General features: G+C 39.3%; 1 protein-coding gene across 3 annotated transcripts in view; it reads left to right on the top strand.

Moving 5' to 3' along the window:
* Nucleotides 1-19,739, top strand: part of LOC149473654 (stimulated by retinoic acid gene 6 protein-like) — a 96,992-nt gene that overhangs the window by 21,937 nt on the left and 55,316 nt on the right. For 2 of the 3 annotated variants that reach the window (XM_089674548.1, XM_089674534.1), the window contains exons 6-9: nt 320-365; nt 557-685; nt 3,684-3,751; nt 15,189-15,297. In XM_089674548.1, coding sequence (XP_089530674.1) covers nt 320-365; nt 557-685; nt 3,684-3,751; nt 15,189-15,297 — 352 coding nt within the window. The remainder of the gene's footprint in view (nt 1-319; nt 366-556; nt 686-3,683; nt 3,752-15,188; nt 15,298-19,739) is intronic. The other variant, XM_089674541.1, reaches the window with a different exon arrangement.

The following is a 19,739-nucleotide window of genomic DNA, read 5'->3' as shown; positions in this document are numbered from 1 at the left end:
ACAGGCCTCCTCCCCTTCTCCAGTTTCTAGAAGGGTGGGAGTAAAGTCTCCCAGCCTGTCCTGAGGTAACCTCTCTACCTCACTCTCAGACTGACTCATCCCAGGCTTTTAACAAGCCTCTGACTCACAAAACTCCTATCTAGCTAACCTAGAGGATGCTACACATATATAAAATGCATCAACTTCTACAAGCAGCATGAGGTACTGAACAGAGAATAAATCAAAATGACCAGGGAATACAGCAGAACACCTTTATAAACTTAATGAATATATTGTGTATATATCTTTCATTTTGTACTAATTCTAGAAATATTTTCAGGTTTATAGTCACTATGATTGCCATTGTAACATGCCCTCATGGGGAGGTAAGTACTATGGATTTGTATTAGTCACAGGTCCTCTCTAAATTTTAAATGGTATTTTTGCTGTAGATATTTTTAAATGTCTTCACTTACATACTAGAGATTCAAATACAAAGTAGAAGTTTTATTATTTCTCTTTATCTTTATACAGTATATATACAGTATTAATGTGATACTTTTTTGGGGTTTTTCAGAACGTAGGTCAATATGAAAAGGTCATTTTTAATTGGCCAGCTCTCTTGTGCTTGATATTCTTAATGGGACGGTTTGTTCACATATTTATAAAGTCCATTAGAATACTGCTTGGAGCTGACATCAGAGATGTAAGTATGAATGCACAACATTGAAACAATAACATTACCACTGAACAATTTATCACAAGACATTTATTATATCTTTTTCTCAGCATTATCTGCAAAAAACACTGTAAAGTTACATGAAAATATTGGATTCTAGTCACCAGATCCCAATCTTCCGATCTATGGGAAGATTGTGCGACTGGGTGTGATTCTTCTGTCTGATTGGTTTTGTGCCCCACAGATAAGGCTTGTGCTAAAGATTTCTGCACACTGCATAAAACAGAGAGTGATACAAACATTAAAGAAAACATCATGTATAAAGCAGGAGAACTTGCAATGGACTGCAATCAAAATAACTAGTAAGCTGCAGCTTCAGCATTACTATTGACAGGAAGATGACTTCCAAGAACTACGGCAAGCACAAAGTTTGCCCCTTCGTTAATGCCGTGTGTGACATCAAGACTTTGCATAGTTACATAGTCTGGGTGAACAAATGACAAAAGTCCATCCAGTTCATTCATAAAAAAAAGTTATAATCCTATACCCACAGTTGATCCAGAGGAAGGCAAACAAAACTGAAAAACTGAAATGGGATTTTAATCCCAAACCCTATATCGTTTATAAATATATTAAAAAGTAAGGGTCCCAACACTGAACCTTGGGGTATACCACTGACAATCCTAGAACAATTCAGAGTATGACCACTACTCTTTGAATACGATCTTTTTGCCAGTTTTTCCATCCATATTTCACCACCCCTCTGTCCAAGGTTTTGCTCACCCCCTCAGAAAAAGAAATCAGATTTGTTTGACAACTTCTGTCTTTCATGCATCCATGCTGTCTGTTGCTTAAAATATTTTTTTCCAGCAAGAACTCATCTATGTGGTCTTTTATTAAACTCTCCAGTATCTTCCCAAAAATTAAACTAACAGGTCTATAATTACTTGGTAAAGATTTTGACCCCTTTTTAAATATTGGCACCACATTGGCCTTACACCAATCCAGTGGTACTGTGCCAGTCATTAAAGAGTCCCTAAAAATTAGAAACAATGGCTTTGAAATGACAGAGCTCAATTCTTTAACTAGTTGCCGACCGCAGATAGCCGAATGACGGCTGCACTGCGGCCGGCCAGTTCTGAGTGGACATCATATGACGTCCTCCCAGAACGCGCTCTCCTGCGCGCCCCAGGGGGCGCTCACCCGGCGATCTCCGTGATCGCTGTGTCCAACGGACACAGCTGATCACATGATGTGGTAAAAGGCCAATCACAGCGGCCTTTTACCACGTGATCAGCGGTGTCCAATGACACGCTGATCAGAGGGAAATGCAAGTGCCGGTTCTCGGCTGCACTTTCCTCACGCTGTCAGATCGTGAAGAAAGTACTGCCGAGAACCGGCAGTTGTCAGAGCGAGGATCGGCACCGATCATCAGGGCACTGATGATAAGTGCCCTGATGATCGGTGCCCAGCAGTGCCACCCGCAAGTTCCGCCCACCTGTGCCCAGCAGTGCGCCCACTAGCTCCGCCCACCTGTGCCCAGCAGTGCACCCACCTGTGCCCAGCAGTGCACCCACCTGTGCCCAGCAATGCCCCCAGCTGTGCCACTCTGCAGTGTCACACATCTGTGCCCAGAAGTGCCACCTACCTGTGCCCAGCAGTGCCACCCACCTGTGCCCACCCACCTGTGCCCACCAGTGCCACCCATCTGTGCCCACCAGTGCCACCCACCTGTGCCCACCCACCAGTGCTGCCCACCAGTGCCACCCACCAGTGCAGCCCAGCAGTGCTGCCAGTCAGTGCCACCAGTCAGTGTCCAGCGGTTGTGCCAGTCAGTGCCCAGCAGTGATGCCAGTCAGTGCCGTCTATCAGTACCCATCATCAGTGTCACCTATCAGTGCCGCCTATCAGTGCTGCATATTAGTGCCGCCTATCCGTGACACCTCATTAGTGCTGTCTATCAGTGCCGCCTATCCGTGCCACCTCATTAGTACTGCCTATCAGTGCCCTTTAGTGCTGCCTATCAGTGCCCATCAGTGCCGCCTATCAGTGCCCATCAGTGCTGCCTCATCAACACACATCAGTGAAGGAGAAAAATTACCTGTTTGAAAAATTTTATAATAGAAACAAAGAAACTTTTTTTTTTTAAATTTTTTGCAATTTTTTTATTTATAGCGCAAAAAGTAAAGCGCCCAGTGGCGATTAAATACCACCAAAAAAAAGCTCTATTTGTGAGAAAAAAATGATCAAAATTTCATATGGGTACAATGTTGCATGACCGCGCAATTGTCAATCAAAGTGCGGCACCGCTGAAAGCTGAAAATTGGCCTGGTAAATAAGGGGGTATAAGTGCCCAGTAGGCAAGTGGTTAAGGACCTGTGGGTGTATGCCATATGGTCCAGGTTCTTTATTCGCCTTTATACTGTCTAAATATTTTTGGATCATATCAATTGAGAGCCAATGTGGATCATTTGGAGCTCTGTCAATACCATGCCCATTATGGACAAGAGCTCCCCAATGGTTCTTTGTATACACAGAGCTTGAGAAGGTATTTAAATAATTTGCCTTCTCTTTGTCCCCAGTCACCCACTCTAGATTATTTTGTAAAGGGCCTACATGCTCAGACTGAACCTTTTTACTATTAATATATTTGAAGAATTTTTTGGGGTTGGTCCTGCTATCTTTTGCAATCTGTCGTTCATTTTCAATTTTTGTGGCCTTTATTTCCTTTTTGCATATTCTGTTATGTTCTTTGTAATGTTTAAACGATGATAGCGTTCCTTCATTTTTATATTTAGTAAAAGCTCTTTTCTTATTATCTATGGCTTTTTTAACTTTGGCCGTAAGCCACATAGGTTTGATTTTTAGCCTTTTAAACGTGTTGCCCATGGGAATATATTGCAACTATTCACATTAAATATTGTGTCAGTTTTATATTCTCATCATGTTAAAAAACATTTGTTTAGGTATTTGAACAAGATGCTTGTTTTAGTTCTCATTTTTCTTTCTAATATTTTTTTCCAAGGAAGAAATATGCTTTCTACCAATCCATCAAGCGGAGCATGTAAAAACACTCTTCAGAAAACCTGTAACGTAAGTTTATTCAAACCACTTAATAACATTTTAGCTTATGAGGATGGGGAGGACACACACTCCTCGTGCATTACCATAAAAAATGTTTTTATTAAAACCTATAGACAAATGAATACTCACAAAAGAGATGCAAATGCAGACGTAAGTCATAGACCTTTCGGTCTGGGTCAGTGGGGTCCCATCCTGGAACCAAATGGTAAAAACATCTGTGGAGGGCTGCACCTGAGACTGTGGCATGTTATATACATCTGCGGGGAGCACCTGAAGTGCTGGAGTGTTTTATATTTATGATTTGTTTTCAGTTAAACACCATTCATAGCATTTAGCATTTAAGTTCAATTGTGAATTATCTAATTTATGAACACATATATGTTTAGCTTCCCAGTTCTATAGACTACTTGTAATATAAAGAACTGTTTTCCAGGCATTCTGAAATAATAATGTTTCTAGAAAAAGTGTATATCAATAGAAGCACAAGTGCCAAATAATCATAGTCAAATATAACAATAGCAGTAGTAATGTATAGCAAGATGTCATAAGCAGCACAAATGCTTCAAAATGTGGTAATTGTGATGTAATAGTAATAGTAATGTCCAGTGATCACTCACTAACCACAGATTTCAGACCTGTCATCTCATTTTCCTCACTCTCCTTCCATGGACTGTTGGACAGAATAGTTGGAACTGTAGTGCAATAAATACCATAAAAGGGAACATATAAATTATCAGCGAATAACATTTTATAGTGTACTGTTCGACCAACTATATTCTACCCAGCTCCTTACTCTTTGTTCAATCAACTTTTGTTGAGATGGTTAGTGGTCACCCACCACTCGAATTTTGGCCAATTCAGCATAATTCGAGCAGCACATGTTAGGCTTTAGGGTCTGACCTTTCTCTTATGTCTATGATCAGATTTAGTTTATGGTCAACTGGAGAACAATGGTACAAAGAAATGTATCATTTGATTCATATCATTGCAAAGTGAGTCTACCCCTAGACAAATTTTAGAAGTCTGAAAAGTTGGACAGTTTTTTGTTGGTAACGTATTTATATAAGAAAGCTCATTCAAACAAATTATTTTCTAAAAGGAAATGTTGCTAGAAAAATTAGTCTGGAGATTTTTTGACATATTTTACCAGGTGAACATTTTTTATTTCAATATTTATTTTTCCATTTTAAAATAATTAAACCTTTGTGGACAAAACATGAAGCGTCAATCAATATTTGTATACTGTCACTTCTCATTACTGGATGAGGAAAATTTTTTCTGTAGGCTAAATTCATTGGAATCAATTTGAAGACAAAATTTCAGTGATTTCAGGTTTTTGAGGCTTTTTAAGAGCTTTAAAGAGGAACTTCAGTTCTCTGATATTTTGGTCCTGCTTGTTCTTTCTTGCATCGAGATCCATGGTGTGACTTTCCAGATTGGTACAGCACAGTGTATTTTAACCCGTCATACAGCACTTACAAGTGTAAAAAACAGTAGAAAAAAATTAGATTTATTACTGAACATGTATCCTGTCTGTATTACAATAATACATTATAAAGGTTCAAAACTAAATTTGTATAAGATTTAAAAAATAGTCAGAAACGTTTAAGAGTATTTTTTTTATTCATTGCAACTTTGGTCATGTCTATTTTGCATTACTGAAAAAATTTAAAGCTGCAGTTAAAAAAAAATGTAATACCAAATATCAGCACAAGGTGTCAGTGAAAGAACATAGTAGGGAACCATACTATCCTATACAATGATATAATGTAGTTTCCTATGTTTCATATTTAGAAATGCAGAAAATGTGTATGGGGTTTGCTGAATATGTATACAGGACATGCTACTTACACCCTGTACACATGGACTCAAAAGGGGGTGGCCAATGACTCCAAGATGACAAGCCTTAAAGGTGTATGTTCCAATGCAATTGCTATCATTCTTAGCTGGCCCCATGCAATCAATTTTGTCTCTGATTTGAAATGTTAGATCAACAGAATTCCTTTGCAGTGGTCTACTTGTCTGGACATCATTTTATTGGACTGGTTTTGTAGGTTGCATTATATAAACTGAAAATGCTGTTTATATGAGAGACTAAATTGTGCACAAAATCAGACTGTGTGGACCAGGGGCAGACTGACAACTCATGGGGCCCCCGGGCAATAGGGGATCCCCTGTGTCCTTTCCCAAACTCAAAAAAGCCTATGAAAAAGGTACCAGGGGCATCTCATGGGGCCCCCTACTGACCCCGGGTCCTCGGGCAGTGCCCAAGTTTCCAAATGGTCAGTCCGCCCCTGGTGTGGACTGATTTAGCTATGAGTGTCCAAACAAAAGGATCTGGACCCTGCACATATATCACCACTAAAGTTTAGTTACCAGTGCCACAATGCTAGCAGAAATGTCAAATAAAGAGTGCTAAATTATCCCATACATAGTGCCCCACTGGGGAATTTTTGTGGAAGAGATAGAACAAATATTGCATTTAAAGCACTATTAAACCCAAAAGCAAACATATATTGCAGGTCACCAATTCTTAGATGTGATGGCTGCATTATTTTTCTTTTTTAGGCTTTCTATCCTTCATTTTCACCTGGTGATCTGGAAAGTAAGTCTGTTGTTTTTCAGCAGAACAAGCTGTTCTGCAGTTGTATTCGTTAGTGGGATGAGACAAACCATTTACCACTGACAGGGGCGCTTAGAATAATTAGCTTTTATTTATGTAAAACCTTTATCCCAAAAGGAAAAAAAAAACCTGTTGTTGTAAATGCTTAAAAAGTATTAGCTGGAGTTCAGCTTCAATTATTAGTGTATCTTGGGCCCCTTTTACATGGGCGGACCAATTGGGTCCACCTGTCAGTTTTTTAGCCAGACCCAATCAGACGCTCCATTATCCTCTTTGGAGTGCTTGTGTCCGTTTACACTCAACTGCATCCGATCCTATCCTCTAAAAACAGCTAAAAACGATTGAGCGGATCAGATTGCATAGCAGTCTGGTGAAAACGGACAGGCAGTCTGTTTATTACGTCTGACCACCCATAGAGGCAGTGGGCTGTGTCTGTGTCCGCTCTGCGTGAGCGGAGTGGACATGGACCAGCCATCTACTTGCTCAGCATGGATCAGCGGACAGATTCCCCACTGAGAAAGCAGACTCCTTGCAGAGTCTGCCTCATGTGAAAGGTGCCTAAATCTGCTAGTCCATCTAACATTTCCCTTCACCGAGACTGACAATGCTGCTATCCATAGTTGCCCCTCTGCTCCTTCATCCTGAGTGGGGGCACTCTAACACAGGAGGTGAGTTACTGGCCAGATCTCCAGGAGAAAACAGAGGGTAAACTTTTCAAAAAGAAAGCTAATGCAGCCACTACATTTAATAATAGGTAAACTTCAGTATATTACATTATTTTACATTACATTATTGGTTTAATATCGCTTTAAGTTAACTAATGCAGTATGTGTGTCTATACGTAAAATTGTATCTCAAAAAATGACCCACTTTTTAAATTATCAAGGGATAATAGAACAAGAGAACATTTACAGGTCCAAGAAAATGCCTTGGTATGAATATCAATATAAAGGAGTGGAAACACATGGCACAAACAGCTGGAATTCCCTCTGATTGACAGCTGTTCTCCTGTTCTGGAGCAAGGTCTTGACACAGACATCGCTCCATCCCTTTGATTCAGTCTCCCTCACAGATGCGCAACATGCGGCCTGTCTGACTAAAGCAGATTTCTCTAGCACTGTGTTTGAACTTTTCCAAAGCTTATCACCACTACTGGAATCAGTTGGTACTAACAGCCATAAACACTCTTCGCTCTCTCTTCCCCTGTATATTTTCATTAGTTACAATGTGTTTTATATGGTGTATAGCTATTTCCAAAAGGCAAGGAGGACGCTGACATTTTAGCGGAGACTGACAAAGATTTTTCTGTGGCTCCATGTACATTAGTGTTTTTTTAGTCTCCAAGAAGTTGTTATTAGTATTTTGTTCTGCTCCTAGAAGCTAAGTAGTGTTATCCTTTGTGTCCATGCACACTACTTTAGGCTATTAGCATTTTTTGAGCTTCAGCATCTAGGGACAGAAAAAAATTGTTTTTGTAGAGTTTTTTGGAGCGTTTTTGCAGCAGAAAAAAATGCTAAATGCTGCTAAATGCTATTAAAATGCTCCTTACAGCTTTTTCTAGCTTTTTTTCCGCTACATGTACTGTTAAAGTGCTAATAAAATGCTAATGCTCCTAAATGCTTCAGAACGCTACTAATACGCTACTAAAAATGCTATTACCAGTGTTTTTTGAGCTTAAGAAACACTAGTGCCCTCTGTTTTCTCTTGTACTAAATTGTGTTGTAACTGTAATGTCTACCTTCAATTTGTAAAGTGCTGCGCAAACTGTTGGCGCTATATAAATCCTGCTTAATAATAATAGTGTGCAATAGAGCCTTATAGTTACTTCTTCAGCTTCTGATTACAAGCTGGCTATAGTAGACATGGGGCAGTGCACACTAGTCTCTGGCTGGTTGCACCTAGTGCTACACATTCTCCATATATTCATATGATCACAAAATAGAAGGTTATTCTTAGAAAGCCTTTCTTTATTCTTGATCAATCCAATTGGACCTTATACAATGACTGGCCCAACTCCAAGAGGCTATTCACTCCTCCAGACAATTTGAATCCCTTGTACTCAATGGAAGTGAAATTTAAAAGGAATAGACTGTTCCCACTGTGGACCTGACCATTCTTACGCTAAATAATCAATTTACTGTTTCTATTCCTTCCTTTAAACATTCAGATGATACACATTTGGAGATTCCCTTGTCCTGCTCAGGTCCTACCCTACAGTTGGCTATTGCCACTTTGCCAGATGCCCAGACTATTACAAACTGGACTGGGAAACTCAATAGTGAGCGTACTCCTGATATAATCCTATTCTTTCTACAAGATTACAAGTCTTGCCCTCGGCTATAGACGCCACAGTGCGATTCATGAAATCTCCAGAATCTTCCTACTTTCTATGCAAAGCACACAGTTTTATGGTCTAATAAAAAGCTGTCCAACCTTTTGACTTTCCTAGGCCACATTGGAAGAAGAGTAATTGTGTTGGGGTGCGCTTAAAATGCTCTAACAATAAGGATAGCTGATGAGCAGAAAAAGTTGGGCAGCTCACAACTCAATGATCACTGATACAGACAATACCTGAGTAATAAAACTTAATTTTTTGCAATATTTTTTGTTGTAAAAGTGGGCAACATAAAAAAAAGTGCAATATTTGACACTGCTTTTGATAAACTAACACATCAATATCTGGATCAATGGATGTAGTAGCAATTCTCAATCAATTCTCAAGGTTATCAGATTTTCTGGTTTTGCCCTTCATGTGCATCATCCTTGAAAATAGTTGCTCACAAACATAGGTGCTGCCGAAAACTGATTACACGAATAAGGCGTGATTGTGAAGAGGGAGAGATTTTTCTTTGGGAAGATAAAACTTTTTTCTGCCTCATGTGTTCACTAAGCGTAAATGCATTTTTTTTTAAAAAAATCAAACATTTTTAAATAAGTCTACAGTTTTGTGTTGGGCCGCATTCATAGCCATCTTGGGCCACGGGTTGAATACCCCTGGCCTAAAGTCTGGTTGGCTGACCCATCTTGGGAAAGCTGCATGTCCTTAGAAGTAAAGCTTCTCTTTGGGAATATTACACACACCCCTGCTAAATGAATAAATATAAACATATAAAAACTTAGTAAAGTACCCATATAAGGTGACAAAGTGCAAATCACATAAATGACAATCTGTATGGCCAGGTGGGAGGAGGACATTATTCATTCCAGAGAGTGGCCTGAGTTGTCCTTCTACAGACACTACATTGACGATATCTTCTTGTTATGGAATGGAAATGAACAGACTCTTTTAAATTTTTTTGGTACTCTGAAAAACAATGATTTGAATATTAAATTAACCTTTGAATACAGCCTGAGCCAGATTAACTTCCTAGAACTAACATTACATAAGAGGTGGTAGCATTGTTACAGAATCATTCTTCAAGAAGTCCCCCTAGTTTATCATTCTCTGATGTTACTGGATTTTTTCCATGTAACAAATGTGTTATATGCTTGTGCAAGAATCACCGTAAAAGGAAGGTTCATTCATTTACCTCAACACATTCTGGAGAAAACTACAAAATCGACAAGTTCATTACATGTCATAGTCGGTTTGTGGTTTATCTTTTGGGGTGCCCTTGTGGCATGCAGTATATAGGGCGTACCACAAGAAGACTGCGTGACAGATTGAGGGAGCATGTATATAACATGAAAAGAGGTTTCAAGGATCACTCTCTCTCAAAACACTTTAAAAGATGTCACAATAAAGACCCTTCCACCCTCACATTTGTTGGCATTGATATGATTAAATCACATTGGAGAGGTACCAATAGAAGAAGGGCGGTCTCGCAACTCGAATCCAAATGAATTTTTGAGATGGGCACCCTCTATCCCAAAGGTCTTAACGTTGACATGGATCTCAACTGCTTCATTGATAACAGTTGAGACCTTCTATTGTGACCTTCTCATTTTTTAGCTTCATTCATTTTTTAGTTCTTCAGTTTTTTCTGCCTCTGTGTTCCATTCATCCATTTTATTACTCACAATATTTTTATTTGCCATAGCAAATTTTATTTCAATGCATTACCTTTTTTATTTATTTTTCTCACTTATCTTCTATATCTACATGCTATTTTAAGATATTAGATTTTTATGGGTGTTTATATTTATTTATGACTAATGAATATATGAATATATCATTATTTTTAATTATGTTTTTAACATGATACGTCCACATGTTTTTATCGAATTTACATTGTTATTGATTTAATATATGTTTACATTTATTGTCATGAATTTTTATATATGTTTATATTTTTTATTTATGTTATCTTATACCTAGCATCATGAGTCATATATGTTCAATTGAATTGGATTACTATCATGTTTTTGTCCCTATTATACCGACAGCATCAGATTTCTTGGGCACATTAGCACCTTCTGTAATTTTACAGTTTTTTATTTCTTATACTGTATAATTTTAAAATAATTGATACTTGGTATTTCATTTTTATATTCATAATCTTTAAATAGTTACTTTGGATCTTGTAATAATAATTCTCCTTCTGGATCCAGTATACTTTACATTTTCTCCGCATTTATTCATTCATTTGTGCCCTTTATCTGTATATCTGCTGCTTGTTCGTTACTATATGGGTAAAACCGATGATACAATGGTGCCCACGCATGCACGCGGACATCTCGAGCTCCGGCAAAATGGAGGATACAATATGCGCGCGCGCCGCCTCTTCTATAAACAGAGTACATTGACGTCTCCAGCCCTATGTGCATACCCCTCATGAATTTGTGCTATTGCACGAAATGCATAGAGGAGGAGCCACACATGGTGACGTCACACCGCCAAGACCACAAGAAGGTCAGGCGGCCATCTTTCTTTCATTACATGGTCAGTGATTGTGACAGCTCATGTGCTGTATTACTGTTATGCTTTACTCTAAATAAATATATATGGCTCGAAAAGGCAGGGCCCTCTAACCCTCGTGTATCATGTATTGTTTTGCTACTGTATTGTCTCATGTCATGTCCCTCATTCTAATGTACAGCGCTGAGCAAACCCTTTGGCGCTATATAAATACTCTATAATAATATGGCTAAGAAGTACTACACTATGGGCATTCTTCTTTTTGGCTCTGCATGAGCCAATACCAACTTAGAGCCCATTTTGGAGTACGCCAGTTGAGTGGCAGATTACCAGGGAGGAAGGAGATCTCTGGGACCTGACCAGGCTGCTGACTACCTTTAAAGGGGACTTCCGGCCATATATCATATGCAATGCGTATTATGATCTGCCATCTGGTGAGTGTGCAATTTTAACATTCCTTCTGGCACATCACCTGAATGATTATCCACAGACACACGGATCACCTGTTAGAGACTATTCTGAATACATCAGTCACCATTATCCTTGAACTTTTTATGTCTTCTAACAGTGGAGTATTATGACACATACGGCACTTTAATACAGATTGTTATTTATGTGATTTGCACTTTGTCACCTTATATGGGCACTTTACTAAGTTTTTATATGTTTATATTTATTCATTTAGCGCTGTACCCCTGTGTGTGATATTTATCTTTTAAGGTGTTTTATGGTTACCTTTGGTGTATCAGCTGCTTATTGTTTTTTGGCGCTCACTTCTTTTTTCCTTTATCTTCTCTTTGAGAATGCCCTTGAGGAATACATTGAATCAGCTACTGAAGGAAGGGGGTTCCTGCCCTATAATCCGCAAACACATCACCCTATTAAATGGGTCTTCTCTAACATAAATGTACCATCTGTTCACTCCTTCCAGGCATTACCACCTACTGTAGATTCTTCCTTTCTTTGCAGACCTTCCATCTCTAAGTATGCCGGTCCTGCTCAAGAGCTTTCTAAAAGTGTTACTAAACCCAAAACAGTAAAATTAGTATGTATGTGCAGTGTTATGCTTGTTATACTCACTGTGGAACCTAAGGGGTTAATCCTCCACACTATAAAAAAATGTTTGATTCTGTCTTCTCTGATCCTCCCCTTTTCCCACAGTTCCCAATCCACCTGTTGATAGTACAGAGCCCTAGGAGGCACTCTGCACATGCTCAGTTTGGCGTGATTTGCTAGAGAGTTTTTTTTGGGGGAGGGTGCATGCGATCAAAGCACAGGGTCAATCATCACTGTCCAGACAGAGGGTCAGAGGTCATGCAGCCTCATAGGACAGTCAGAGGAGAATGAAATATCCTCCTACAAGTGTTACCCAGTGCTCAGTCGGACACTGACAGAAGTCACAAGACTGCTGAATACCACTGATAAGAAAAGGTATTTTTCAGTTTATATTTACTACAGTAATTGCATTTCCATGTTCTGTGTACTGTGGGAGACCAGATATGGTGAATGCAAGGTCATGGGTTTAGTAACACTTTAACACTGAAGGTTCACCTTCATCTCTGGAGATGAGGAGGACATCTACTGACATTTGCTGCAGCCAGGAACAGAGGCATCCTGGCATTTTATTTCACCTTGTGTTAGAGAGGTTCACAATGAGTCTCTATTACTGTCATCTGTTTCTTTCCACTACCCGTTTCCACTTACTGCTTCACAAAAAGCAGACAGTTTCCTTATACCCCCTTGCAGCTTTACAGTCACAGGGGTGGTCATCTCCTTCCTGTTTAGTATTCAGTAATAAAAAATTACTGGTCCCTAGTCTGTCACACCTTTCTCATATAGTATATATACAAAAACTTTGACATTTAAGAGAATGTTATTCTATGTGGTTGAATTACCACCTTAAAAGTCCCAATAACCAAAGAGTTTTGCCTAAATCCTTTCCAATTAGGAAAAATTACAAGAACGTACTAAATTTTAGACAGGGACCCTTGTTTGTTTAGGGATGCACGTACAAGCCCTAAAGCATCTGTCTTAATTGCTTCAGTAGGCTCCTCAAAGGTCTAATTGGTCTGTTTGCTTTCCTGTAGACCTGCCACTATATCTCTCTGTGAGATTTTTTACCTTTAAAAGAATACACTAAGTGATATGCTATACTCCCTATTCATTCACACAACAATGTAGTTCTTACATTGCTGAACCAATCACTCCATTCTGGGGTCCTATTTTTTAGACCCTTATTTACACCTTGAACAATTTTATCCCAGGGTTCTTTGGGGACTTTTAACTACATAAGCCCTGAGCCCAATTCTATAAACCGCATGCCCAAAGGCTAATGCTCACACTTCTCCCTTTTGATTGATCCTGCATCCTTCTTTGGCTCCTTCCCCAATCTTGCACAGTTCAGGATACCTGAGTCTAATCCTGGCATTCTCCTTCAGTATGATATTTCCATGTATGTATGCTCCAATGTTCAGGAACATACTTCCACTGGCATGCTTCAATTACCCCTCCATGAGAATTTTCCCAGGTTATGCTGATGGACTCTTTGAGACAGCAGTGCTCGAGTTTCTCTACTCAGATTCACTGGAATTTTTATTCTACCCTCCACTACCTAGAGCCTTCTTTAACTCCTTTTTGCTGTAACACATATCACCATGGCTTACAACCCTCAGACTTGCCTTGAGCTCCAATAGCTCCTTCCCTCCTAGGTTGTGGATTGACTAATGGGATGAGAAACTAACCTGCTCCCACCTTCTCAAACACTTGGTCTTTGGTACTGGTCGACTCCATTTATTAGCTTAGTACTGGAAAATGCTGCATTGCCCCTGTTCTCAGTGCTTCCCATATGTTTTTGTTCCCCTTCTACATGCAATCTGTAGGTACCCCAGCACTTGCCTGCCTCTCTCACCATACATCTACAGTTATAGGACTTCTCTACAGACTTTTGCTCAGAGATCTCCTAGCACCTCTAATGCAGTGATATTAACCAGTTGGGTACATTTCAATCTCTACATTGGGTGCCCCTCTTTCCATAGGACATGCAAGTTGCTCCCACAATCTGCTGTAATCTTTCATGTGTGGTAGTTGTCAGCTAGTGTGAGGATAAGGAATCTCAATCCAGAACATGTTCCAGTTTACCCTCCAGCAACTTCTTTTCACAGTTACAGTTTCCATTCATTCCCATCCTGCAACTGAGTTACAGTTCCCATTCAACTCTTACATACCTAGCGACTCTAATTGCTACATTCTACATTAATTTTGTATTACTAAGAATGCAGCAGGAAAAGTGAGATTCCTTTGTGTTTCTTCAAAAGGTCTGAATTAAATAACTCTTTTATGTATTTCTCTCCAATGGAATCCATAAGAGTATCAACAGCCAGTTGATTATCAACCCTCTGTCAATCACTGGAAGCAACAATATCAATATTAATCCTTAAAGTGTATCTAAAGGCATTTATTTCATTTTTTATAGAGTAGGGAAGGGTTAGAATCTCTGTAAGGTATTTATTGCCATCTGTGTTCCTGTAGGGGAGATTCAGGTTATGTGCCTTGGACTCAAACTGAGGAAAAATCCAAAATTGTTAGTTGTCTATGCTTGAGGTGATTGTAGCCGTATTAGTGCACTTGCGACTTGTTTCTGTCTTTTAGTTGTCTATGGAATGTGAATAGAGGGAAGATCCTCCATTGGGTACACTTACAGTGACAACTGTCTATGAGAGGAGAGAGATTTCCTTCCTTCCTGTTATGTCTTCAGGAGAGGAAATTAAGGCAAATAGCTCCAATGGGATATAGTCACAAAACTGACAGGTGTTTTACCCTTTCCTACTCTATTATAAAGTTTGGAATTTGATATACAATTATTAGTTTAATACATTCTCCATTCGGAGATCTGTTTACCATTACCTTTTCTTTTTCTCTTTTGCTATATTTTTTATGCTCCTAACATAAAATATTACTTTTTGCAGGGTGCAGAAAACCTGGTTTGAAAAGAAAATATACACTTGGGATCCATTTTTTAAGTTTCCGAGCAGAATGATTGGTACTACTGTCCTGTCATTGTTTTGCCTTTACATTGTAAGTCACAGTAGACTGTCTTAAATTAGCTGAGGTTAATGTACACTACAGTATTCCAAACACGCTTCTTATTAGGCCATTAAGGTTGTAAAGGAGCCACTTAGGTTGTAAGCAGTGTAAAGGGGTGATTGTTGTATGTACTAATGCCCATCAATTGCACTCAGACAGCCTTCATTCTTTTCACTTTGCATTCCACAGTGTTAAAATGAATTTGTTTTGTTGCATCTGTCTGGGGATTCTTTTCTGATTTGTGTTGTGCTGAGCATATGGACCAAAGAAGGTGCTGGATGCAGTTCTGTTTTCAGAGCTTGTAAGGAGGAATTCTAAGGACAATATCAGAATAATGCGTAGCCATGCTGCATTTTTCCTAAAATCTTCCTCCCATTTTGAGCCTAAGCAGATTAGCATAGAAATTTTGGGCCCTTTTCCCTGTCACATGTGCATTACCTGGGAACTTACTGGATATTACATAGCAATACCAGAATGTTGCTCTGGTTGCTGGGTCATTACCAGAACGGTTACATCTCCGGAGAAGTAAGTTTTTTGTTGTGTATGTGTATGCAGGTAAATGTATGTTATATGTACACGTATGCAGTGTGTATGTACTGTATGTTGTCTGCATGGGTATGTTTGTATGTATATGCAGTGTGTATGAACATTGCATGAATGTGTATGGAATGTGTGTGTTGTATACATGTGTATGCAGTGTGTGTATGTTTATGTACAGTATGTTATATGCATGTTTATACAATGTGTATGTATGTTGTGGGCAGTGTACATGTATGTTGCATGTACTGTATGTGTATGCAGTGCGTATGTACAGTTGTGTTCAAAATAATAGCAGTGTGTTGAAAAAAATGAATAAAGCTCAAAATCCTTCTAATAGCTTTTATTTCCATACACACAAATGCATTGGGAACACTACACATTCTATTCCAAATCAAAACATGAAGAAAAATATATCAAATTTGTGTTGTTCCTCTAAACAAAATTGAAGAAAAGTGAATATTAGACTGTTCAAAAAATAGCAGTGTTTGTATTCTTCTTTACAAACTCAAACATTCACTATATAAACTGAAAAATGTAACTGAAAAATGTTTGAAGATTTTGCTTTCCTTTGAATCACTTAATTAATATTTAGTTGTATAACACTGTTTCTGAGAACTGCTGTACATCTGTGTTGCATGGAGTCAACCAACTTCTGGCACCTGTGAACAGGTATTCCAGCCCAGGATGATTGGACTACATTCCACAGTTCTTCTCTATTTCTTGGTTTTGCCTCAGAAACTGCATTTTTGATGTCACCCCACAAGTTTTCTATTGGTTTAAGATCCAGGGATTGGGCTACCCACTCCATAACGTCAATCTTGTTGGTCTGGAACCAAGATGTTGCACGTTTACTGGTGTGTTTGGGGTCGTTGTCTTGTTGGAACACCCATTTCAAGGGCATTTCCTCTTCAGCATAAGGCAGCATGACCTCTTCAAGTATTCTGATGTATTCAAACTGATCCATGATCCCTGGTATGCGATAAATAGGCCCAACACCGTAGTATGAGAAACATCCCCATATCATGATGCTTGCGCAACCATGCTTCACTGTCTTCACAGTGTACTGTGGCTTGAATTCAGTGTTTGGGGGTCATCTGACAAACTGTCTCCGGCCACTAGACCCAAAAAGAACAATCTTACTTTCATCAGTCCACAAAATGTTGCGCCATTTCTCTTTAGGTCAGTCAATGTGCTCTTTGGCAAATTGTAACCTCTTCAGCACGTCTTTTTTTCAACAGGCTTCTTGCAGATAGCTTGGCTTCACATAGGTGTCTTCTAATTGTAACAGTACTCACAGGTAACTTTAGACCTTCTTTCATCTTTCTGGAGCTGATTGTTGGCTGAGTCCTTGCCATTTTGGCTATTCTTCTATCCATTCGAATGGTAGTTTTTCGCTTTCTTCCACGTCTTTCAGGTTTTGGTTGCCATTTTAAAGCATTTGCCATCATTTTAGCTGAGCAGCCTATCATTTTCTGCACTTCTTTATATGTTTTCCCCTCTCCAATCAACTTTTTAATCAAGGTACGCTGTTCTTCTGAACAATGTCTGGAACAACCCATTTTCCTCAGAATTTCAGAGAGAAATGCACTGTAACCAGCATGTACAACATTTGCTGCCTTCCTTCCTTAAATAAGGGCAATAATTGCCACCTGTTTTTCAAAGAATGAATGACCTCACTAATAGAACTCCACACTGCTATTATTTTGAACATGCCTCTTTCAATTAGTGATTCAATTACACAGAATCAGCAGCATGCATGTCATGACTGTTGGGTCTGTTGGATTTCTATTTCTCTACTACACCTGCTAGTAAATTATTTGCAATGTAGAAATATAATTTCTACCAAAAACAGTGATTGATCAGGTTAGTGATGTCTGACTGCTAATATTTTGAACACAACTGTATGTTGTGTGCATGTGAGTGCCGTGTGTATGTATGTAAAATGCATGTGTGAATGTGCCTATATGTAGTGTGTATGTATGCTGTATTTTGTTTATGAAGTATGTATATATGCTGAATTTATGTGTATATGTTGTATGCATGTGTATGTATGTTGTATGCATGTGATTGCCCCGTGTATGTATGTTGAATGCATGTGTATGCATGTAAATTTATGCAGTGTGTATGTATTTTTATGTAGTGTGTACTTTTGTTTGTACACCCCTCACATTTTTGTAAATATTTTATTCTATCTTTTCATGTGACAACACTGAAGAAATGACACTTTGCTACAATGTAAAGTAGTGAGTATACAGCTTGTATAACAGTGTAAATTTGCTGTCCCCTCAAAATACCTCAACACACAGCCATTAATGTCTAAACTGCTGGCAACAAAAGTGAGTACACCCCTAAGTGAAAATGTCCAAATTGGGCCCAGTTAGCCATTTTCCCTTGTAGCAAAGTGTAATTTCTTCAGTGTTGTCACATGAAAAGATATAATAAATATTTACAAAAATGTGAGGGGTGTACTCACTTTTGTGAGATACTGTATGCTGTATGTATGTATATGTGTGCAGCGTGTATGTATGCCACTTGTAATATGTAATTAGCTGGAATGACAGAACTAGCAATCATGCACAAGGGAGTTAATTCCTCCTGGCACCAAGCCCGCCGATAATGTATACGGAGCTGTGTATGGGCAGTTCAGTGCACATTCTACAGACACTTGCAAGCAGAAAGGTAAGAAGGTTTTATTGCAGAAGAGGCACAGTAAACTAAAGCTCACTCTTTAATCAGCTGAAATGGCCATATCTTTGTGCCGTATGCTTATGAACACCACAGTAGTGTAGTATGTCAAACAATTAAAGCATTTCTAAACCCCAGAACCAAAAAAATACTAAATATCACATCTACAGTGAGGAACAGAAGTATTTGAACACCCTGCAATTTTGCAAGTTCTCCCACTTAGAAATCATGGAGGGGTCTGAAATTCACATTGTAGGCGCATTCCCACTCTGAGAGACAGAATTTTATAAAAAAAATTCAGGAAATCACATTGTACATAAGTACTTGAACACCTAAGAAACAGCAAGAATTCTGGCTCTCAAAGACCTGTTACTGTGCCTTTAAAAAGTCCACCTCTACTCCACTCATTAATCTAACTTAGTAGCACCTGTCTGAGCTCTTTAAAGACACCTGTCCACCCCACAGTCAGTCAGACACCAACTACTACCATGGGCAAGACCAAAGAGCTGTCAAAAGACACCAGAGACAAAATTGTGGACCTCCACAAGGCTGGAAAGGGCTATGGGGCAATTGCCAAGCAGCTTGGTGAAAATAGATAAACTGTTGGAGCAATTGTTAGAAAATAGAAGAGGCTAAAGACGACTGTCAGTCTCCCTCGGACTGGGGCTCCATGCAAGATCTCACCTCGTGGGGTATCACTGATGATAAGAAAGGTGAGGAATCAGCCCAGAACTACAAGGGAGGAGCTGGTCAATGACATGAAGAGAGCTGGGACCACAGTTTCAAAGGTCACTGTCGGTAGAACACTACGCCGTCATGGTTTCAAATCATGCATTGCACGGAAGGTTTCCCTGCTCAAGACATCACATGTCCAGGCCCATCTGAAGTTTGCCAATGACCATCCAGATGATCCAGAGGAGGCATGGGAGAAAGTCATGTGGTCAGATGAGACCAAAGTAGAACTTTTTGGTCTAAACTTCACTCGTGTTTGGAGGAAAAAGAAAGATGAGTTGCATCCCAAGAACACCATCCCTACTGTGAAGCATGGGGGTGGTAACATCATGCTTTGGGGGTGCTTTTCTGCGAAGGGGACAGGACGACTGCACTGTATTAAGGAGAGGATGAATGGGGCCGTTTATTGTGCGATTTTGAGCAACAACCTCCTTCCCTCAGTCAGAGCATTGAAGATGGGTCGTGGCTGGGTCTTC

The sequence above is a fragment of the Staurois parvus genome, unplaced genomic scaffold (assembly GCF_062004578.1).
Source record: "Staurois parvus isolate SC_StPar_1 unplaced genomic scaffold, SC_StPar_1.0 ptg000012l, whole genome shotgun sequence".
NCBI classification, from domain to species: Eukaryota; Metazoa; Chordata; class Amphibia; order Anura; family Ranidae; genus Staurois; species Staurois parvus.
The sequence above is the reverse complement of the archived record's forward strand: the minus strand, read 5'-3'. Positions and strand labels throughout refer to the sequence as shown.